This window comes from Salarias fasciatus, chromosome 4 (genome assembly GCF_902148845.1).
Source record: "Salarias fasciatus chromosome 4, fSalaFa1.1, whole genome shotgun sequence".
In the NCBI taxonomy this organism is placed as follows: domain Eukaryota; kingdom Metazoa; phylum Chordata; class Actinopteri; order Blenniiformes; family Blenniidae; genus Salarias; species Salarias fasciatus.
This window is the reverse complement of record NC_043748.1, coordinates 11,194,333-11,216,822: the sequence shown is the minus strand read 5'-3', so window position 1 is coordinate 11,216,822 and position 22,490 is coordinate 11,194,333. Positions and strand designations below refer to the sequence as shown.

Genomic DNA, 22,490 nt, shown 5'->3' with positions numbered 1-22,490 from the left:
ACTTTATTTAGGGACCGAGCCCGAGAGCGAGGTGGCCTCAGACAGTCTTCGGTTTCTTCGTCCAGTTCTTCGTCCGTTTCTTCTTACTTATTTTACTGCCCGGACATTGACGCCAAATTTGACCCCCTAAACATGCACGAAAACTCGCCAAATTTGGCAGGCACATCCAGACTGGCGAAAAAATTCATAAAGTGGAAAAATTAACCCCATAACCCAATTGGTTCTCTAGCGCCACCTAGAAACAGTAGTCTCGAAAACGAGTATTTTCTTTGTACAGTGTGAGCAACAACAATGAATTATACTTCATGCACGGACCTAAAATACAGCTCACTTCACATTATTCAACACGATACAGCTGCTTACTGGTGAAACAACTAAACTGAGACCCTATTTTGGCTGAAATATGTTAAATGAACAAATTGCTTTGTCCTGCTGATCATGTTTTGTAACAAACCATGAAAATTATCGATCTCGAAGCTGACATGAAGTCATCGCTTTATTCTGATACATTTTGACCTTTCAGATATTTTATTTTCTCTGTTTTAGGTTTTTTTTTAAAACGCTTAGTTTTTTGTGGATGTTAAACCTGACCAAAAGAAGATGATGCTGAAGAAGATCGGAAGATGATCAGACTGAATCTGGATGAGAAACACTTATGCTGGACGGCCGCCATGACCAGAACAAAACGTCATAAAACGTGTATTTTATAGTTATAGTAGTTTGTAGATATGCAGATGTTTTAATGAGACAGATGTTGTGTCCGAGGTTTTCCTGTTTATGGTATTTATCATGTTGAAATTCAGCACGAATCAAAATAAAATATAACAATTAATATGGAAATAGCAATATTGATACAGATAATAGTAGCAATAATAATCATAGTTGTGGTTATAAAATTAAAATATAATTTAGTTATAATAATGGTGATAATAATAGATATAACAATGCAATCCAATATAATAATAATGATGATCAGAATCATACAATAATTATATCGATAACAATCAAGTACAACATAAATCCTTAAACCATTTCTCTCAATAAAAAACTCAATCAACCCGAACAGTTTATGAGTTCATTTTGTTCTGTTAATGTCTGTGTGTCCTCCATGTCTGATGTTAATAATAAACTGGAATAGAAGTTGAAGACTGATCGATTTATGATCACGTTTATGACGTATATGACGTGTATGTGTGCGCAGTTCGCGGTGCATTGCAGGCATTGGTGCCTGACTTTAATTTTTTTTTTTAATAACTTTATTTAAACAGGTTTTCAGTTATATAAACAAGTAAGCAAACAGACATACAAAATGGCAAAGAAGAACATAATCCCATAACCCTCCCCATATACCCTCCCGTGGGACCAAAAGTACACTAAAGGAAGAGAGAGAGAAGAGAAAAAAAAAGAAAAAAAAAAGAGACCCATTGATATCTGGTGAAATTTCAGACTTGCAAGGCCATAATGATCTTGGAAGAGTGATAATGACGATCAATAAGGCATGGGCAGAGCATGACATAATTTAAGAGAAGGGGTGACTAGCATCACTGTTAAAGCTGTCAGTGTCGAACTATAATCTCGGTGGACCATTCAAACAGGTCAGCTAAGCCTGTCGTTCGGATGACATAATCTAGGAAAAATTTGACTTCTTCACAAACTCAATAAATGGAGACCACACTCTCACAAATTTGTCATCTGACCCATTTAATGTATGCCTGATTTTTTCTAGTTGGAGTAAAGACAGCACCTCCTGAATCCATCTCCTAAAGGGTGGACATTTGTCGGATTTCCAATTAATTAAGATCAACCTGCATGCGTGCTATAAGGCTACCAAACGCTATTGCTCTCTTTTGAGAGTTTGTAGTATGTGCTGCCGTAGGTACGACTCCAAAGATAGCCGTTAATGGATTAGGATTGAGAGATGTATTGCATAGAGCTGATAGACAATGGAATACAGAGCACCAGAAATTTGTGAGGCGGGGGCAGGACCAAAACATATGACCTAGCGATACTAAGTTGGCACACCTGGGACAGATGGGCTGAATGGATGGATATATTTTTGCTAGTCTGTCGTTAGAGTAATGAATTCTATTAAGGACCTTAAATTGTAGTAACCCATGCCTAACACATATAGAAGAGGAGTGTATGTTAGTAATGCATTGAGCCCAAACATTATCTGTAACTGCGGTACCGAGATCCCGTTCCCAAGCTTCTCGTGTTTTAGTTTGCTATGGAGGGTCGATGCTTTGTATTATTTTATAACTCCTAGAAATTAGACCCCTATTCCATGGATTTAGGTTTAGCAAATTATGAGAGACATTTTTGTCTGGGGGCTTTGGGTAAGAGTGAAAAGATTTAGAAGCGAAACTGCGGACTTGGAGGTATCTGAAGAAATTAGATTTTTGGATATTGTGATCTTTTACAAGGAATTCAAAGGAGAGGAAGGAATTTTCATCAAATAGATCATCAAAAAAGACCAAACCATGTCTGCGCCAGCCAGCAAAATTTGAGTCAGTTTGTGAGGGAGCGAAGAGGTGGTTATGGGATATAGGAAAAAGGCCACTCATCTGATCAAGGTTAAAGTGCTTGCAAAATTGTATCCAGATTTTAATGGAACTTGAAACAACAGGATTGGAAAAAATCTTATTATTGGTGCACAATGAGAGTGGAGCCGTCACAAAAGAGATTGGTGATATTGATGCATGTGATGAAAGTTCCATTGATGCCCAAGCAGGCCCATCATTGTCAGAAAATGTTGATATCCAGTATGACAATTTGGAAATATTCGATGCCCAGTAATAGTAAAGAAAATTTGGGAGACCGAGCCCTCCTTCAGGTTTGGGTCTTTCAAGATAAGTTTTCTTAATTCGGGGTATTGAGTGGTTCCATATGAAAGCTGAAATACATTTATCTAATTTAACAAAGAAACACTTTGGGAGCCAGACAGGAATTGTCATAAAAAGATAGAGGAATTTTGGTAATACTGTCATCTTGAGGGCATTGATACGGCCAGCTAGTGAGATTGGAAGGCGTGACCACCTTTCCAGTTCTTTTTTTGTATGTTCTAATAAACTGTCAAAGTTTACTGCTCTGAGTGTTTTAAATGAGCTGGTTACATTCACACCTAGGTATTTAAATGACTGACGTTCAGTTTTAAATGGGAACAAACTATAATTTAATGTTTTACTTATGTCATTGCCTGACTTTAAATTTAAATAATAATAATAATAATAATAATAATAATAATAATAATAATAATAATAATAATAATAATAATAATAATAATAATAATAACAACAACAACAACAACAACAACAACAACAACACAAAATGAGTTTTATTCTGTTGATGACTTCATGTCATTATTTTGCATTTGTTGAATGATTCTGTGATCTATTCTTGGGCTTAATCTTATGATCTGGCATCGATTGCTTTGGGCTCCACAATCCATTCGTGTTTCGCGGGAGTTGGTTCTGTTTCCAAACAGGAGGGCAGACATTGTTGACTCACGTGTGTGGTTATTTCATGGCTTTTTCAGGTATGTAGTGACTTTCTCTGAAGTGAACATATCTTTTGTGTTTTGTGAGCTTGTTATATACGCTAAGAAACTGTTATTTTAATGCTCGCGTCGTGTATAAATTGTTGCATAGTGTCTAAGACCTTCAGCCAGCTAACAATAACATCGTCGTTAGCGTTACCCTTTGAGACATTTTATCACACTTTCAGAGGTTCGTGGATAACCTGAGTATATTATCACGGTTGTTTTGGGAATAATTCCTGTCAGTAAATTAAAGAGGAAACAGCATTCGTATCTCGGTTGTGATTATTTCATCCCTCTCTCTGAGCTGGATAACAACACTTGATGGGTGTTTTGTTTTTATAGTCACATTACAAACTTCCCTCTTTCCCTTTTGTCTCTCTCAGACCTACAGCAGCAACTTGTTCATAATGAAGAAAACGTTGTCTGAGAGGAGCAGCTGTAGAAGCCAGAAAAGGAGCTACAGCATAGATCAGGAGGAACTAGATTCTCCTCAGATTAAAATATAAGTTGAGGAGTCAGGAACTCCACAGATTAAAGTGGGACAAGAGGATCCAGAAACCAGGCACGTTGAAGTTGACGAGGAAGAAACAAAAATGCCACAAGTTAAAGAGGAAGAAGAGGAAGTAAAAGTTCTACAAGTCAAGGAGGAAGAGGAGGGACTACTAATTCGACAAGTTAAAGAGGAGGAGGAAGAGGGAGTAGAAATTCCACAAGTTAAAGATGAAGAGGGGGAACCAAGATTTCCTCTTGTTAAAACTGAAGAGGAGGCTCCAGGACGTCCTCAAATCAAAGATGAAGAGGATATCTTCACCTGTGAGGACAGAAAGCCGCTCACACTGAAGCAGGAGACTGCTGACTTTCTTCAAATGGTGAGTGTATTCTTGTGAACATGTGGGAAACATGTCAGGGGCAAAAGAATATCTAGAGAATTTCTCATGAAATTTGGAATGTGCCTGATGCCGACTAGTAGCGCCTCCACTCTGGTATTACTAAGTAAACTGGGTTGTGTTTGTCTTGAATTATTTATAACATGCAAAAATGTTTTTGAATGAAAGATTTTCATTTGTTTCATATTTCTCAGCAGAGAGAAGAAATATCTGACAATAATGCTGTGCAGCTTGGTGAACTGGAAGCCGGAAGTAAGTCGAAATGTTCAACATAATAGCATTTGAAAACTTAGTCTGTCTTCTTGTGATTTAATTTGTGGAGCTTTAAAGCTGCGGTACTCGATTCGTTTTCTTGTTTTGGAGTAAATTTGGCTTTACTGTCAAAGAGTGTGATGTGATAGTAGTCATTTAGTTCAAAAAGTTTCATCGGTGAGCTTTCTCAGCCTTAAAAATAAGCATTTGATCCTGGCGAAACCCGGAAGACGAAGTGTCTTTTGTCTTAGCACGGTCCGGGTCCTGATCCGCTGATGAAATTTGGAGGTGAGGAGGGGCGGGCTTAGCACAGGCAAAGCCAGCCCCCAGCTTCCTCTACACAGAGTGTACACGCATCGACTAACATGGCTGCTGAACAACCGACAGGAAAGCAACCAATACCCCGGCTCGCTACTACGGCATATACGGCCAAAGAGCCCAAACAGCGAAAAACCGTGGAAGAGAAGAAAGCAACCAAACGTCTTCAAGACCAGAAACGATCCCAGCACCGAATAAACCTTGGTGCCGCGTTTACAAGATGGAGAGCGCTGCGGGACCGTCTCGGCATAACTTTGGACCAACAACTGGCTGTATTGCTTCTGGACAGGTATAAACTTTAGATTTCCTTCTGAACTGACTTTTTTTTTTTTTTTTTTTGGCTTTACCCTGCATGTGGCGGTCAGTTTTCCGAAATGTTTATTGTTTTGTTAGTTGATTGTTACAAGACATCGTCATGGTATCTGCTGTATCTTGCAGATAGTATTCGTTTGTTCATTGCGGAGGACACCGCTATTTATAGTGAATTTTAACTCATCCTATTTATCCACGTGCAAAACATACTTGCACTGTCCATCTTGCATAAACAGTACAAGTACTAATATACTGCATCATTTTCCTATAGTGTTACATCAAACGTTATAGAGGTATTGGAGCTGATGCTGGTAATTGAATCGTCAGCTCGACTGCTGAGATTCCTGTCGTTATGCCAAAAGTGACATATATCCCAGCATAGAAAGCACATTCTCCGCACTCCAAGAAGCTGTAGACTTAGAAAAAGGGCGGTTTTGGTATTTTGTGTGCAAACGTGTGCTATTTTTGTTTTGTCCATAAATAGGATTATACCCATTGTACATTTAAAGTGTTGCATTCATAATGTATAATAATTTTGTTGGCTCCATCGATCTCGAGAGATCATGGGGGGGGTTTGTGCCGTGGATTTACAGTCAGGGAGCTGCAGCGCCGGGCGTGGCTGTAAAGGCCAATACGGGATCCGCAGATCCTGCCGCAGCCACTGCAGATGAACTCTTCGCAGTGTGGTTGAGATGTCAATGGTTTCCGCTGTCTGCGGTGTCTCTTCTCTCCCCAGCGGGTGTCTCTTCTCTCCTCTGCTTTTCTGATGACATCCTTGCTGGTGGTCCGCCAATCAGAGCGTTCGGACGTGGCTGACTCCAGGTCAGAAGGGTTGAAGCCTCCAGCTTTAAGGTCACGCTTGCAGACATCCTTGAACCTGAGAGCTGGTCGTCCCTTTGACCTGTTTCCAGTAGCCAGTTCCCCGTACAGTAGGTCTTTTGGGATGTGGCCGTTGTTCATTCGGGTGACGTGGCCAAGCCATCGCAAGTGTCTCTGGGTCAGGATGGCAAACATACTGGGAACTTCTGCTCTGGCCAGGACGTCAATATTGGAGACACGGTCTTGCCAGCTGATGCCCAGTAGTCTGCGAAGGCAGCGCTGGTGGAAAGCATTCAGCCGACGTTCCTGACAGGAGTAGAGGGTCCATGTTTCGCTGCCGTATAAGAGAGTGCTCAGTACGCAGGCTTGGTAGACTCTTATCTTGGTGTTGGTGGTTAGCATGGAGTTGTCCCAGACACGCTTCGCCAGGCGGGCCGTATAATAATTACAGCTGAACGAAATAACTTAAAAATAGCCTTTCTTTATCTTACAGATATGAGGTAACAACAGTAGCATCCACACCGATGAAACACGCAACGAAATCAGGATTGCCACTGCCATCAGCATCCAGCACTTCATCTGATTCACCTTCAGAACAGTGAGTAAATAAAGTAAGACGTCTTTATTTCAAAAAGCAAAGTCTGAAATGCATGTGCTTTCCAGTGCTCAAGACTTCGCTGTTGCTGGTGTTGAAGAGCTTGAAAAGGTTCCAGTGGAGGGGGCGTCCTTACAGCAGCTGGATGCAAGGTTTGTATATTTGACATGTTTATATATTTGACAAAAAATATATTTTTTTAATAATATTTTTGGTTTCAACATCTATTTCTTCTCTTTTTGTAGTATGACACCACCGGGCTTGAATGCAAGCGACTTAGATCATGAGGAGTTCAGTGACATCCAGAATGCAACGTTAGTATTCTTTTTACTTGTGCTGTTTGCTCTTACGGACTGTTTGTACTATCGATATATTGTTTAAATTAAAAAGGAGAAATACGAATGCTGGCCTCAAAGCTAGCTTAAAGGTCCCATATTATGCAAAATTAACTTTACAATGGTTTTGTAACAATAACATGCGTCCTGAGCCTGTCCACACCCCCCCAAAATGAGAAAAGTCTATTCTCTCCTTCCCTTTCTTGCTCCACCTTTCAGCAAATGTGTGCTCAAACGCTTGGTTTGGAAATTCTCTGGTTTGTGATGTCATTAACCCAAATCACTCCTCCTCCAGGTTGGTGACACCGCCCCACAACAGTTTTTGTTCAGCCCCCCGGAAAATTCCAAGCTGCTGTGTTTCAGTAAACATGGCGAAGGAACATGCGAAGCCTGGCAGCTGCTCTGTTGTCGGCTGCACTAGCCAGCACAGAAGTCTGTTTTTACCTCCTTTGTCTGAGGGTTTGAGGGCCCAGTGGATTAATTTCATTTTCGAGGGAGATGCACCCGCAAGTACGCCTAAAAAGTTGTATGTGTGTGCTCACCATTTCACTCCGGACTGCTTTCACAACGAGGGCCAGTTTACATCAGGGTTCGCCAAGATGCTGAAGCTAAAGCATGGATCGCTTCCAACTGTCCGTGACCAAGCTGCAAACGGGGAAGCTGTAAGTTTGACCATTATATGTTGCTGTCGTCCTTCCTAGTGTGATAGCCTGTTGAAAGTGGTTCAGACACACCTGGATGAATGTGTTCATCCTATCATGAAAGACAGTAAATAAAGGTGCTGTCAGAACTTCAGGAAGTAATGGAGCTGTGCATATAGCCCATACTCATTTTTCACATGTAACATGTGTTGGATTTACAAGCTTTGGGTACATAAAGCAGTTTACACTGGAAGTGAAATAGTCTGTCTGAGCTATTGCTTTTTATTATCGTGTGCATTTGTTGTCATGATTTTTGCAGTATTTGTCGCTATCTTAACTATGTGTTTGAGAAGATGTAGGTGTAACCTCTGTTTCCTGTGTACAGGTCAGCACATCAACTGCAACCATAGATGTTCGTGCATCAAGGGATGCTGCATGCCAGATTGACCCACTGGAGACCCATTCTGTAGGCACACAGCTGTCCTGGAGGACTCTACAGTCTCATGTCAGAAGTAAAGGTCTGTAGCCACATTTAGTGCATTTGCTGTTGATGAAGTTAGTAATAATTTACCTGTTATAATACTATTCACCTATAATGTAACGTATTACTGTCTTTATGTGTCATGGAAAGACTTCCTTTAGTAAAAATTGTTGTTTTTTTTTTTACAGGTGTCCAGGCTACTGTGTCCTGCAAGAATTTTGGTGTTGGGACATCCACTACAGATCCTTTTTATTTATCAACACCAGTAAAGAGACCCTCAAAAAGATCTCGTCTCGACCTGGACGAGGAGCGGGAGCAGGATTCTGATCCACTACAGGGCACCTCTTCAGTAGCAGCTTCAGAAGGGCAGGACTCCACCTATGACCCTTCAGACTCTGTCTCATTGACAGAGTCAACAGTTTTGTCGTAAGTTACTCTAATATGTCTGCGTTGTGTGTGTGTGTGTGTTGGTGTGCATGTGATATGTCTCTAGCTGAAACTACCGTAGGACATTACAACAGTCCTGATTCAATGTTCTTTTTTTTTTTTTTTTTGGTTCAGTTTCATTGGACCAAATTCGGACAGATGCATGTTCATCTTTTGATGTTGTTTTGGCTCATGCTAAGTTTTATGACACGACACTGACATAGTTCGTCTTTCATTGTGTGGCTTGTCTATGTAAAAGATCAACCTCTTTGTAAATTGCAGTACAGTCTGACTGCACTGGACATGTCAAAACCTGAACATGGTAACCTCTATGAAAAAAAGTTTTCATTGCAGGACTGTAGTGGTTCACAGAAATAATTTTAGCTATGAGAATTATAGACCAATTGGAAAGCATGAAATGGAGCTAAGTACACTGCTGAAGAGAGCTCAGCTTGTTTAATTAATCCCAACTTGTGTCCCTTTTTTTTTATACAGAGATGAAGCATCCACCCCCAGCCACAAGATACAAAAATACATAGTATATGAGAGCTGCCTTTTGGAGTTGTTTGCTGTGTGTCCTGTGTGCATGCGGGTGTGTGAAGTGAAGACCCGAAAGCTGGGGACATTCCTGTCCGTGGAGCAGCGGTGCCCCCGTTGTGAATTCTACAGACAATGGAAAAGCCAGCCTGTCCTTGGCAGCACTCCAGCCGGGAACCTTCACCTTTCTGCAGCTGTGTACTTGAGTGGAGCATCTTTCTTCCAAATTGAACGGGTAAATGATGAACAGCTCCATTTCCTTTGACTCTGTCAATATGGCTCTAACTATGAAGTTAATTCAGATCAAATTATAGGCCTCATTTTTATAAAACCCCCCTTTTTTTTCTTTTTTCTGCTACTAACAGGTCTTCAAGGCAATGCAGCTGCAGTTATTTCAATATGACACGTTTCGCCGGCATGCCAGATCCTTCGTTGAGCCTGCAGTCATTCACCACTGGAAAACATTGCAGGATGTGATGCTGCAGCGGCTCAGTCAGGAGGACAAAGTAATCGTTGGTGGCGACATGAGGGCACACTCTCCAGGTTTTTATATTCCACTGAAATTGTAAAGTTCATACATGTTCATGATATTTTTGGAAGTTCAACGGAGAGTGGTACAAAGTATGGAAATGTGAAGAGTAATATCAAGATCTCGACTCTCTTTTAGCAGGCCACTCTGCAAAGTTTGGGAGCTACACAATGATGGACCTCAATACAAACAGCGTTGTGGACATCCAGTTGGTTCAGGTGAGTGGACAGAATTCAAATTGCAAAAAGGTTATTGCTTTAATTTTTTTGAATGAATGTCCATCGTGCATTTTCTAATACCATGTATTTTGGGGTGTTTTGTGGTGGGGCGACAGAGCAATGAGGTTGGTGGTAGCTACCACATGGAGAAAGAGGGCCTGAAGAGGAGTCTGGGATTGTTGGGTGCACGTGGTGTGACCCTCGACTGCATTGTTACCGACCGTCATCCACAAATACAGAAGTTCCTCCGGGAGAGCAACATCACCCACTACTGTGATGTCTGGCACATGGCAAAAGGTATATTTCCTGGTTTTCATGTGCATCCACATCCTTATCCATCCACATAGTACAGGCTTTCAGAAGTGCATTATGCACAAAGCAGTGTTTGTTATGATTGCACATTACATCTGAGTAACATGTAGACAGTTGGTGTCCTTACAGTAACAGTGCAAAGCTGTGAGACTATTTGTACCTCATACATTGTACATCATTTTGAAATGCTGCACTTGACATGTCACACAAGCGTGGGCTGTTTTTACTTCAAGAAATGTATTTTATATGCACTTTAGGAATTTCAAAGAAACTGGATAAGCTCTCTAAGCTCAAAGAGTGTGAAAAACTCCAGAAGTGGAAGAAAAGCATCAGTAACCACTTATACTGGACTGCAGCTACATCAACCACTGGGCCTGAGAGAGTAGCAAAGTGGACCTCGATCCTGAACCATGTGCAAGACATCCATACACATGAGGATCCTCTCTACCCAGTGTGCCTCCATGAATTGCGCCTGACAAGGGACGAAAACAAATGGCTTTCAGCAGGTATTTTACTGGACGGACTAAAACATTATCACATTACTTGTCTTTTTTAAATTAATGATCAGACGTTTTGTATAAAGGCAACCTCACCGAGTGATTCTGTAACTTTTAGAAATTCATAACAAATACTATTATTACAAATTTTCACTGTATTGTACTTAACAGTTTTTTTTTCATTTGTAGCAACTCCTGCCTTCTACAAGTTGGAGAAGCTTCTGATAAATGAAAGGACTCTGAAGGATGTTGCAAAACTTAGCCCCTACCACCAGACTTCATCTTTGGAGGCTTTTCACAGCGTCCTCCTTCAGTTTGCCCCAAAGAATGTGGTCTTTCCATTTCTTGGAATGTTGTGCAGGTAAACTGAACTGTGGTTGCATAGCAGTTGTGCGAGTGTCTGTCAATGTTAACATCTTTGATTTTCTCTTTCCTGTACTTCCAGACTCTACCTGGCTGCTATGTATTATAATGAAAACGCCAACCGACCACAAGCCAAAACAAACGAAGGCGTTCCCCTCTTCACGGTCCACTTTCCAAAGGCCATGAAGGGAGAATGCAGCGCAAAACCATTAAAGACAGAGCCAACATTCCGTAAGTGTCATATTCTTTTACGAATTTTTTTCAACCGAAACATATGTTTTGGGAAGGATCTTCAACACACCAAAAACAACCTTGTGAAAACAGTAAATTAGATAAAGTGCCAAACGCCAGGACGTATTTAGGAAAACACTTTCAGTCATTGCAAAATTAAAAAAAACAAACAAAAAAAACCCAACAGTGTCTTTGTGCATGTCTTTTCTAAAACAGGGTATGTTGCGGAGATGATGGACCTCATTTTTGAAGAAATCTTCAAGGATCCGGCACCATACACAGAGGCAGTCCTGGGCATCCCATTCCAGAGGACCTAACTGCACCGTTCGAGCGGCCTGACACAGAGGAGGTCATTGCCAGTCATGTGTCCCGCTTCAATCAAGGCCAAGTTTAAATCCCACGTTAGTGACCTTAAGCATCAGGAAGCTGTGAGCGGATGCGAAGGACTGCACAAGGTGGAATGACGACGCGGATTCTGCGTCCCAGGAAACCCCAGCACCAGCTCACAAAGCTGCGATATGCCAAATACCAGTAACGACTACAAACAATTGGACAAGGTATTTAGTCTTGCAAATACTTCTGTATAGTGTGTGTTACTTTTTTTTTTTCTTTTGTGCACTGCCTGCTAGGCTGGCCCCGTGTTATGGCTTATATGTAAATTGTTTGATGTCAATAAATGCTTGTCTACAGAAGTGACTCTGTGATTACATGAATGATGTACAGACCAACGGCTTTTGGAAGAAATATGCCGTCTTAAAAAAAAGCAAAATCAATTCACATTCATCACGTTTTCTTACAATTGTAAGATTATGCTCAATGAAGCAAAGCAAGACTATATTTTTGATTTAGATACGCACTCAAACAAAAACACATAAATACACACACACACACTCAGCGACAGATTCACGTGGTGCAGAAAAAAAAAAGGACAGGAGGATGGTAGGTAGGAGGAGAAAAAGTCTCTCTACAGGACACCAAAACATACATCCATACTGGCAGAGGTAGAGACAGAGGGAACAAACCTGCTAATTGGTCGTTGTGTTTCAGCCAGTTTCTTGGAGAAAATGGACGATGAAAGGTTCGTCTATGAAGTGGAGAAATACAAGGAACTGTATGATCCACAGAACAGATCATACGAAGACATAACAAAAAGAGACACAATTTGGGAGGCTGTTGGGAACGGCCCTTGGAGCATCACGTATTATGTCATTTATATCGTGTTTTAGTAGTCTTCCACTGAATGTATGCCTTCTGTAGCATAGCTAAAGTAAATGAATTAACACTCTGTTGAATGCTACTACCTTGAAAGGGCCAACACAGCCCTGGGACAACCTGTTCCCCCCCCCCACCCCCCCCCCCCCCCCCCCCACCCCCCCCACCCCCCCCCCACCCCCCCCCCCCCCCCCACCCCCCCACCAGCCATTAGCGCTGCCCAGGGAAAGTTGTTCTCACTCAGAATGATCTCCAAAAACAGTTTAGCACCAAATGTAGGTAGAAAAACCTACAATTTAGTTATTTTTGCTTATACACCAAAATTGGGCTTATGTACAATTATTACCTTTTTTTTCTATATATAATTAGCTAGAATATTAATTCATTTGTAATGTTAAAGTTACTTCTCACAGTTGTGACGGCAGTTTATAAAGGCTACTGTTACTGTAATTAAGTTAAGGCCACCTCGATTTATTTTCGATTGCATGGCTGTCGAGTTGTCCAAAAAGTTGCAAAATAGTGAGTAATTCTACCCCTTTTTTTACAATATAAGTTCAACTTCCAGGTTTTAGTAGTTACTCAATGTTGGTGTGTGTTTTTGATTGTGTAATAAAAGTTTGATTCCAGCAATTTCTAGTTAATTTAATTCCATGTCATAAAAATATTGTTCAATGATAATGGGTATGAAAAATGAATGACAAAGAATTTAGAATACTATTTATTTACAGAAAATTGTTTTACAAAAATTACGAAACAAGAAATTACAATAATTTACACACACAAAAATCAAATCAAACAAATATATACAAAAAGTGTCCATAGCATGTTTTGATGTTACACCTTGCAGCTCTGCCAGGGGACACTTCCCTCTACAGAGTTAAAAAAAGGCTCTGAATTTCTCCCGAAATTCATAGGCCTCTCTTCTTCCATGGTTTCCGCCCATGTTTCCGGCATCAGCAAGGTGTTCCCTTCTTTCCTCTGCATCCCTCAACCACCTCTGGTTATCTGAAGGGTTGCAGAGGAACTTGTGCAGGATGCAGGCAGCCAACACAACACTGTCAACAGTTTCAAGCTTTAAGTTGATTCTAGTGTAGAACACCCGCCACCTTGCTGCTAGGATGCCAAATGCAGACTCTACCCCCATTCTGGCCCGGGACAGTCTGTAGTTAAACACCCTCCTCCATCTTGGAAGCCGCTGACCCGGAAATGGCCGCATTAGGTAGGGCTTGAGGGGGAAAGCAGCATCGCCAACCATGGTGAAGGGAAGAGGACCTAGTTGTCCAGACCCTGGCAGAGCACTGTCTGCAGGCTCACTCAGAGTTTTGGGCTCCATACTTCTCCCCAACTCTGAGTTACCATAGGTGCCTCCATCACCGGATCTGCCAAAGTCCCCGACTTGCACATTGATGAAACGATGATCAGCGTCCACAAGTGCAAGTAGGACGATGGAGAATGTCTTTTTATAGTTAAAATATTGGCTGCCAGAATTTGATGGGGCCGTGATGGTGATGTGCTTTCCATCAATTTCCCAAATGCATTTGGGGAAGTTCCACTTCTTCCAGAATCTGTCAGTTGTGTCCCTCCACCGTTGCTCTGTCGGCCTAGGGAACTGCTCAGCCATCATAGTTTTTTGAATAGCCTGGCACGTCATGCGCACAAACTCTGCTACTGTGGTCTTCCACCTGCGAAAGTGGTAGACCAGGCTGCTAAAGCTTTCTCCGGAGGCTAGGAATCTGAGGGAATATGAAAAAAAAAGTTTTAGAAATTCCTAAATAATAGGTTTTATTAACATGAATAGGCTATACGACGCTTTTTTTTAAAAATGTAATTGTGTGTAACTAATGTAAGTTTGTTTCTGTGTCACAGCTGATGAATGCAAGAAGAGGTGGAAACAGTTCAGGGATGCTTATGTGAAGCTCAATAGCAAAAAAAAACTGAGTGGATCTGCTGGTGGCAGCCAGAAAGAGTGGAGATTATCACATCTCTTCTCCTTCATAGATCCATACTTGCAGCCCAGAAAGAAGGTTGGTGTTTTTAGTACATATATAGTCTGGAATCACATTTAATTCTGTGAAATCAATTGACTAACAAAAAAAAATATTATTTTTTTTCTTTTTTTTTTTGTTAGCATATGAAGTACTCTCCAGCCAGAGGGGCCGATAGAGGACACCATCGATGCTGGAGATGAGGAAACGGAAAGATCCTCCGGGGAATCATCACTACAAGGGTCAAGGCCTTGTACACCGACCCCAATGGTGAGATCCTCCTCTGTGAGCCCTCCCCTCCGTGTCCCCACCCGTGAGGAGGCCATGGTGGGTTACTACTTAAATAGTTTCATCCCAAGGGTAAATGCTTTACCACTTGCCCTTCAAAATCGATTTCAAACTCAACTGCCCCACCTGACAGAAAGTTTGGAGGAAGAGGCAAACTCTTTACAACCCCAACCAACTTCACGCACCTGGCAGCAACAGAGAACCCAACAAACTGAACCATCTTTTCAGGGACAGACACCAACCTCAAGGAGGCCAGCTCAAACAAAGCCTGCTCACTCTTATCTGAGCACTCGATCTCTATTCCCTGCCTACCCCCACCCCCACCCCCACCTGCAGCCCCAGCACCACCATACCCCGACAGAAGAACAAGCCCAGTCACAACATGGAGGTGTGAGGAGGCTGTCTTTTCTGCAGGAGCTCGAAGACCCCACATCTCCTCCCTCATACAGAAATCTGTGACTGATGTTATTTAGTGCCTGTAATTGTACTGTTCAGTTTAAGGTTTGCTGTGTGAAAGAAATATTTTTGGTTTACTTAGCTTTAGGTTAGTTTTGCAATAATATATTTATAGTTGCTATATTTATATTTTTTTGTTTTGTTTGTGAAATAAAAGATTTATAATAAATATTACAAAACCATCTGCTCTGTGTTATTTTGTTAGGATCATCTAACCAATCAATGCTAAAATAAAGCAAAAAGAATAACGCAGTAAAATTACTCATTATATACATTTTAAAAACAAGTAAAAAGAATGCTAACGTTGCATTCCGGATGTCATTGAACTCCTCATGATCAAATTCACTTGCATTCAAGTCCAGTTATTGTCAAATATACAAACCTTGCGTCCGCTGCTGTAAGGACGCCCCCTCCACTGGAACCTTTTCAAGCTCTTCAACACCAGCAGCAGCGAAGTCTTGCATTTCAGACTTTGCTTTTTGAAATAAAGACGTCTTACTTTATTTACTAACTGTTCTGAAGGTGAATCAGATGAAGTGCTGGATGCTGATGGCAGCGGTAATCCTGATTTCATTGCGTGTTTCATCGGTGTGGATGCTACTGTTGTTTCCTCATATCTGTAAGGCTATTTTTAAGTTATTTTGATCAGCTGTAATTATTATACATTATGAATGCAAGACTTTAAATGTACAATGGGCATAATCCTATTTATGGACAAAATAAAAATAGCACACGTTTGCACACAAAATACCAAAACTGCCCTTTTTCTAAGTCTACAGCTTATTGGAGCGTGGAGAATGTGCTTTTTTATGCTGGGATATATGTCACTTTTGGCATAACGACAGGAATCTCAGCAGTCGGGCTGACGATTCAATTACCAGCATCAGCTCCCATACCTCTATAAAGTTGGATGTAACATTATCGGAAAATGATGCAGTATATTAGTATATTTTTGCTTTTTAGGCTCTTTGGCCGTATATGCTCTCGTAGCGAGCCGGGGTATCGGTCGCTCTCCTGTCGGCTGTTCAGCAGTCATGTTAGTCGATGCGGCCTCGATCACGCACTTTACACTCTGTGTAGAGGAAGCTGGGGGCTGGCTTTGCCTGTGCTAAGCCCGCCCCTCCTCACCTCCAAATTTCATTGGCGGATCAGGACCCGGACCGTGCTAAGACAAAAGGACTTCGTCTTCCGGGGTTCGCCAGGATAAAATGCTTATTGATAAGGCTGAGAAAGCTCACCGATGAAACTTTTTGAACTAAATTACTATCACATCACACTCTTTGACAGTAAAGCCAAATTTACTCCAAAACAAGAAAACAAATCGAGTACCGCAGCTTTATGTTCACAGTGAGCTCAACAATTTCAACATTTTCAGATATAGTTATGTCATAAGTTGAATTGGTCTGCTGAGACATTGTGCCTTACGCCGTGTTTCCACGGCGCAAATTTTTCTCACGATGAGATTACATACAAAATCAGTGTAATTACGCGATTGTTGCTCAATCTTGAGCGGCGAGCGTTTCCAACGAAAATTTACTCTCCACTCAAGTTGAAATAGTTGAAGTTTTCAAGCGAATTCGCGCCAGGACAGGCCATCAGCGTGGAGGTCGTCACGGATGTGCTCACGTAGGGCTCGCAGGGCTCCGCTCCGACCACGCAAAACACCTGTTGGCGCACAGTTTTAGAGAGCCCGAAGATGAAGGAGAGGCTGATTGTCACCGTGACCGCTCACCCAGAGCTCTGTGATGTCACCTGTCCTTTGTGCACGGACAAGAAGAAGAAGGAGCGGGCCTGGGTGAGCATCAGCCTGTCACGGGTGCGGGGTGGAAGGACCCAGGCGCAGGCAGCCAGGCGGGGTACAAAGTGTTTATTGTCCAAAAACTCAGGAACCCAGGAACAAAAGGCAAACAGGAAACTCAAAAGGCTGTAACAAAGCTGAGGTGCAGGCAGAGACATGGAGGCACACAGACAGACCCACAAGGAGCCGACAAGACACACCTGGAGCACGGGACTTAAATACATGACAGGGCAGGTGAGGCACATCAGGGAGTAACGAGGCGGGAGAACATGAGGGCAGACAAACAGAACAGGACCCCAGCGCCTCCACGAGGACGCAGGGGCACAGGGCGTGACAGCCAAAATATTGCGATCCCAAGTAAGTGTTTCTGTCTTGCTTGTGTTGCATTGTATTGTATTTTACATTGATTGTCTGTTGCACAGCTGAAGTTACTGCTCCAGCATGGCTGGCTTTTCTGGCATAACCTGTCTCGTTTGTTCAGCAATTAATTAAGGCCAGTCCAGTAGCTTATTAGCTTGTGGGGAACCAATCTCTGCAGGGAACAGGAAGGCTATCCAGGAATTCTGACCTCAAGTATGTGTCCCTGAGGTTCCTCCATTTTTATACTTTTATTATTATATATATATATGTATGTTTGTGTGTGTGTGTGTAAAAAATGTGTTGCAGGCCCTCTATGTTATACTGTTAATTAATCATACACCTCTGCGGTGCTTGTTAAAATTATGTAATAAAAAAGGATTTTTTTTATCATGATTGGTTTTTTATTTTCAGAGATGAGGTGCCGAAGCTGCAGAACTTTTTTATTTATTTATTTATTTTTAATTGATAAACGTGGGTTCCTGGAGGAGTACTCGTGCTACTGGACTGCTCCCTCTGCAGAGAAGTAGGAGGAGGTCTCCCGCACCCTGATGGCCTCTCGTCCCGAGTTGTTGGCTGCCACTCTGCCAAGACCTCGAAATTCTTTTAATATTTGCCCTGTTCAGTGTTGCACAAGAATGGACGCTCACATTATTGCTCATAATTGAAGTTATGGACCCCCCCCCCCCAATCAACACATTGCAGCAAAGCCCATAAATGAGTGGCTCTTTCAAATACACCACATCTACTTTTGAGAGAATTTCATTTCAAACTTTTGAAAATCTTTTTCTTTCTTACTCATCCTATGGTTCAAGAACTAACTGCATAACACTTTGACTATGTGTATTTTTGTATATGTATATTTTTACAATGGAAAAATTAACCCCATCGCTGCCAAAATGTGCTCTCTAGCATCACCTACAAATACTAAAATGGTCACCAAGGCCCGCAGGAATGTCATCGAGAGACCAAACCAATGCGTCTCGTCGAGATTTAAAGTTCACACAACAACCCCCACCTAAATCCAGGAGGAAGTCCTCCATTTCCCTTCCAAAGTAAAATTTGCCTCAAAATCACGCTTCACAAAACATTACCTTGTCCGAGACCGTTTGTCGAAAAATTACGGTTTAACCAGTGACAATAACATGTACTGCCTTTCCGAAACAAATTCCTCTAAATTCCTCCAAAATAAAAGCCTTTTTACGGAACTTGAGGTACAGTCATGACGAAAATAGATGTTTACGGAGTAGCACGGGTCCAGGTCACCTGGATTTCGGTCGGCACGGTACGAGGACTCCCTCAGTCGCCGACCGGCGGGGGGCTCGGTCCCGCCCAATGCCACTTGCGGCTTTAATTCAATTTATTTTTCAATATTGCTGTGAATCTTGCAGTGGTAACGTGCTTAAGTATTGTTTCTTAGGTATTTTTCCCCAATATTTCTGTAAAAGTCCATTCCTCCCATATTTACTGAAAACATAAGACAACATCATTAACAACTGTGAGAGAATCCAATCTGTGAAAGTGTCTCTTAACTGAAGTTGAAAAAACATCAAACTTTATAGAAATACTGACACTCAAACAAATTTGTAATTGTTTATTTAAAAGTGGAATACTACACTACAATATTTAGTGGAATAAGCAATCGTATACTGTAGTTATAAGAAAACATTCAGCTGCAATATAACATTCACGCGTTAGGCCGAGTTGTTCACACTCTTGTTTTTGAACCTATGTGTAATCCAATTTTTGTTTTTGATGATAAAACCAGAATTACAGACATTCTCACGCATTGTTTTATAAAAAATATAAAGATGGTGTTGTTGATACTTTTAGCATTTTCACGGCATTTGGCTGGAAGAAATATAGACAATACAGCATCAACAGTAAATCATAATTTGATTTCCACAAAGTCACACTTGTAGCATTTTATGAACACAATCAAATCATCTTTGTTTTTTTTGGAAGATCTAACTTTTTTTTTACTTAACAGACTAATTTCAGGTTTTATACAGGTTTACAAAAAAGTAATCACAAGATGCTGTCCTTCATGGTTCCACAATCTTCCAGTGCATTCCTTCTGCGAGCAGCAGCCTCCAAGATCTTCTTCCTCGGCCCCAGCTGGATTCGGATGCCTTTCAGATCTTCATCCGAGCACAGCATGAGCGCCTCCAGGTCCAGGTGCTCTCTGCTGAATGCATGTGCAAACTCAGGCAGGGAGATGGCGGACAAAAACACATCCAGGGGAGATGTCTCCTCATCTCCGTCGTCGTCCAGGCCCAGATCGTCTTGATTCCAAGGCAGGTCGGCGTCGGGGGCCTCCCCAAATTCTGCGGCGTCTTCCCCTGCCTCAAATAACTCGTTCTTAACAAGATAGCCAAGAACTTCATTGTTTCCGTGGGGGATGTCCTCCGATTCCAGGCCCATCTTCTTCATGAAGATCAGGCCTCCGAGGCCAGGCCGGTTGAAGATGGACTGCGTGACTTGGCCTTCTTCTTCACTGCCATCATCATCATCCTCATCGAAGCTCTTCTTCTCTTGCGTGATCTCATCCTGCTCGTTGAAGACCTCTAGAAACTCTGGTTTCTCAGACTCTTCGTTCTCTTGTTTCAGAAAGATGACGTTCCCGCCTCCTCCTGACCTCTGCGCCGTGCCTTTATCTTTCTTCCCAAGCTTCTTCTGGAGTGTGCCTTTCACTCTGGCTGAAAGGGAGCCAGATCTATCTGAAGCAATTAGCTTGGAGAACTGCTCATTAACGCCCGTCATGGTGCCGCCGTTGGAGAAAGCCGATCCCGTGCTGGCCTCCGACGCGGGCCCAGTGTTTCCCGGTCCGCGGTACATCTTTTCCATCTTGCTCTGGTGTCTTTTCTTCACCTTCTCGCACAGTTTCACCCGTTTTTCCGCCTCTTTAACGGCCTCCTTTTTTAGGTTGGCCACCCTCCTTGCGTTTTGGTTGGTCTGCTTCGAGGCGGCGTCGTCGAGGAAACGCACGCAGTTCATGCGGTCGCGAGACGCGGCGACCTCCATGGCCGTGTGGAAGTCATTGTCCAGGGCGAAAATGTTGGCTCCAAAGTTGACCAGGAAGCTGAGGATGTGCATGTGGCCATTCGCTGCTGCAAGATGCAAGGGCGTGTTCCCCCAGATGTCACTCTTGTTTGGATCGCCTCTGTATAAAACACACAAAGAACATAAATGACCCGAAGCACTTTAATTTCTATTTCACCTTCGTGTTTATCAATGACTTCCAGCATTGAGTGTCAATAATTTGAGAAACTATTAAGTAAAAACGGCTTCAGAATAAAGAAATATTGATTCATTGAGGTTCAATCAAATTTTTAATCAATAATACTGATGCTGGATAGTAAATCCATCGTGTTTCAGACAGACTTCTAAGCTAATTGTATGTGTACTACTACCACAAAACACAGGGAAATATTTAATCCAACCAAAAGTCCTTCAAAATGTAACATTTAAAACAGATGAGACTGTGAATAGTTATCTGTTACGACTGAAAGTCCTCTCTAGCTGTGGCACTTTATCTCTGGGATAAATGATTATTGTGTAACTGCGAAGACCTGTCATAAACTGAAACTTATGCTCCACCTGTCCAAAGCGGAACTGTTTCCACTAACTGGCCACGTACTGTAGCTCAGGAGCATATTTTACCTTGTCGTATTTCTCACCAACTCATTTTACTGATTCAGATTTTTTTTTTTTCTTCAGTAAGAATGTTGTGCTCATTTTGAACTTGTCTTTTGTTGTGCTGAATGAGGGCTGGAGCTGGGGGGGTGGGGGTGGAGGCTGTAAATAAAGGCCTCTTTTGTTTTACACGATGGATTTTGCATCATTAAAGTTTTGGCTCAGCTCATGGGAGAGCAAAGTATAAAACGAGCCGCAAAGTTTTTGGTTGTGTAATGTTGTGACGTGTACTCAAAGTTCAGAGCAAGTGCTCATAAAAATCTGCTGTAATGTACAGAAAAATTAGATAAAATGTGTTAATAGGCAACCATACATTTATTGTAAATTAGATAAAAAAAGTGTTGCTCTTTTTATAAATCTACTGTATGTGGTAATTTGAGTTATTTTAAAGAATCTAAAGTAAAATGTTGTTGTTGGACTTGTAACTAACTTCAAAGCCTGATTGGCTCACTTTCTTTAAGACATGTTGACAGGGTGATAAACTGCATAGCATTAAAAAAAATAACAATGGAAACATCTGATTTGAATAATCCAAAGGCGCTGTATGTGATGAAGAACAGTTGAATGAAAGGATTCGACATTACTCACTCTCTGCTGCATATGAGCTGAAGAGCCTCGACATGTCCGTGGAAGGCAGCCAGTAAAGTGGGAGTCATTCCATCCTCATCCGCAGTGTTTAGATCCTTCCTGGTGGCCTCTTTCAGGAGGTCCATGTGTCCATCAGCCGCTGCTTTGTGGTACCTTGTCATCTTGCAGGAACGCAGAGAAAGCTGAAAGAAAGAAACCCGTCACTCTCCTTCACTTTGTCCACCCAGCAACGTCTGATGAGCAGAGGCAGCAGCAGACCTCAGCAAACAAAGAGATCGCTATGGGCGTATCAGCAGCTCGGTGCCATAAAACAAAAGCAAAGTCCAGCTCACTGTCGTCACTTGCACAATTTCCTCCAACGCCTCCACAGCTCATGATGATCAGTCATCTACAGATTTACTATCAAGGGCTTTACATGGTATCCTGATAGCACCAGCATTTCTCCTTGAATTCACAAGCGAAAACATTGATAAATCCTTCAGTGGCAAAGGATTATCTGATTGAGATGTCCAACACAGTATACACCATGAACAAAATGTGTATCAAGCACGAGACATGAAGCAACAGTGCAAAAAATAATATCTGAATATTTGAAAATATGATTGAAAGCACAGGTGCCAAGTTGGTAAAAGAAAAGTGAATGTAATGATACTACAAAATAATCATGATTAAAAAAAAAAATTAATAATTTACAGTCCTGGAATCGATTGCATGCTGGGTTTAAATGAGGTAAACCAACATATTTACTAATGTGTTGAACAGGCTGTATGTGGCCCCGGAACTAAATGTGTTTCACACCCCAGTTCTAGATTACTCCAT

At 41.8% G+C, this 22,490-nt stretch overlaps 2 protein-coding genes across 4 annotated transcripts; one reads left to right on the top strand and one right to left on the bottom strand.

Moving 5' to 3' along the window:
• Positions 1-3,458: 3,458 nt before the first annotated feature.
• On the top strand, positions 3,459-12,173 carry LOC115387508 (uncharacterized). Of its 3 annotated transcripts, XM_030090236.1 has the most exons (19): positions 3,459-3,535; positions 3,922-4,407; positions 4,620-4,677; positions 5,065-5,284; positions 6,044-6,129; positions 6,620-6,724; positions 6,790-6,873; positions 6,967-7,035; positions 7,352-7,718; positions 8,083-8,215; positions 8,367-8,604; positions 9,100-9,376; positions 9,507-9,684; positions 9,809-9,888; positions 10,005-10,185; positions 10,458-10,706; positions 10,887-11,058; positions 11,143-11,291; positions 11,508-12,173. In XM_030090236.1, exons 4-19 carry the CDS (start codon positions 5,216-5,218, stop codon positions 11,606-11,608), a joined length of 2,538 nt encoding a protein of 845 aa, XP_029946096.1. In that variant the 5' UTR covers positions 3,459-3,535; positions 3,922-4,407; positions 4,620-4,677; positions 5,065-5,215; the 3' UTR covers positions 11,609-12,173. The 3 variants fall into 3 exon arrangements, with proteins under 3 accessions (XP_029946096.1, XP_029946095.1, XP_029946094.1); XM_030090235.1 differs by lacking the exon at positions 6,044-6,129 and having other exon boundaries at positions 4,623-4,677; XM_030090234.1 differs by lacking the exon at positions 6,044-6,129.
• A 7,242-nt stretch (positions 12,174-19,415) lies between these two features.
• anks4b (ankyrin repeat and sterile alpha motif domain containing 4B) lies at positions 19,416-21,857 on the bottom strand. The gene is made up of 2 exons (XM_030090141.1): positions 21,672-21,857; positions 19,416-20,550 (listed from the first exon to the last, which is right to left on the bottom strand). The coding sequence occupies exons 1-2, from the start codon at positions 21,830-21,832 to the stop codon at positions 19,416-19,418; spliced, it is 1,296 nt and encodes a 431-aa protein (XP_029946001.1). The 5' UTR covers positions 21,833-21,857.
• Positions 21,858-22,490: the final 633 nt, after the last annotated feature.

Bases quoted from the DNA above. Each gene is read 5' to 3' on its own strand.
- anks4b (XM_030090141.1), bottom strand. From the start codon at position 21,832: ATGACAAGGTACCACAAAGCAGCGGCTGATGGACACATGGACCTCCTG. The intron at 20,551-21,671 runs GTGAGTAATGTC...TGTTTTATACAG, and splicing joins CAGCTCATATGCAGCAGAGA to AGGCGATCCAAACAAGAGTG.
- LOC115387508 (XM_030090234.1), top strand. From the start codon at position 4,132: ATGCCACAAGTTAAAGAGGAAGAAGAGGAAGTAAAAGTTCTACAAGTC. The intron at 9,685-9,808 runs GTTTTTATATTC...ACTCTCTTTTAG, and splicing joins CATGAGGGCACACTCTCCAG to CAGGCCACTCTGCAAAGTTT. The intron at 10,186-10,457 runs GTATATTTCCTG...TATGCACTTTAG, and splicing joins TGTCTGGCACATGGCAAAAG to GAATTTCAAAGAAACTGGAT.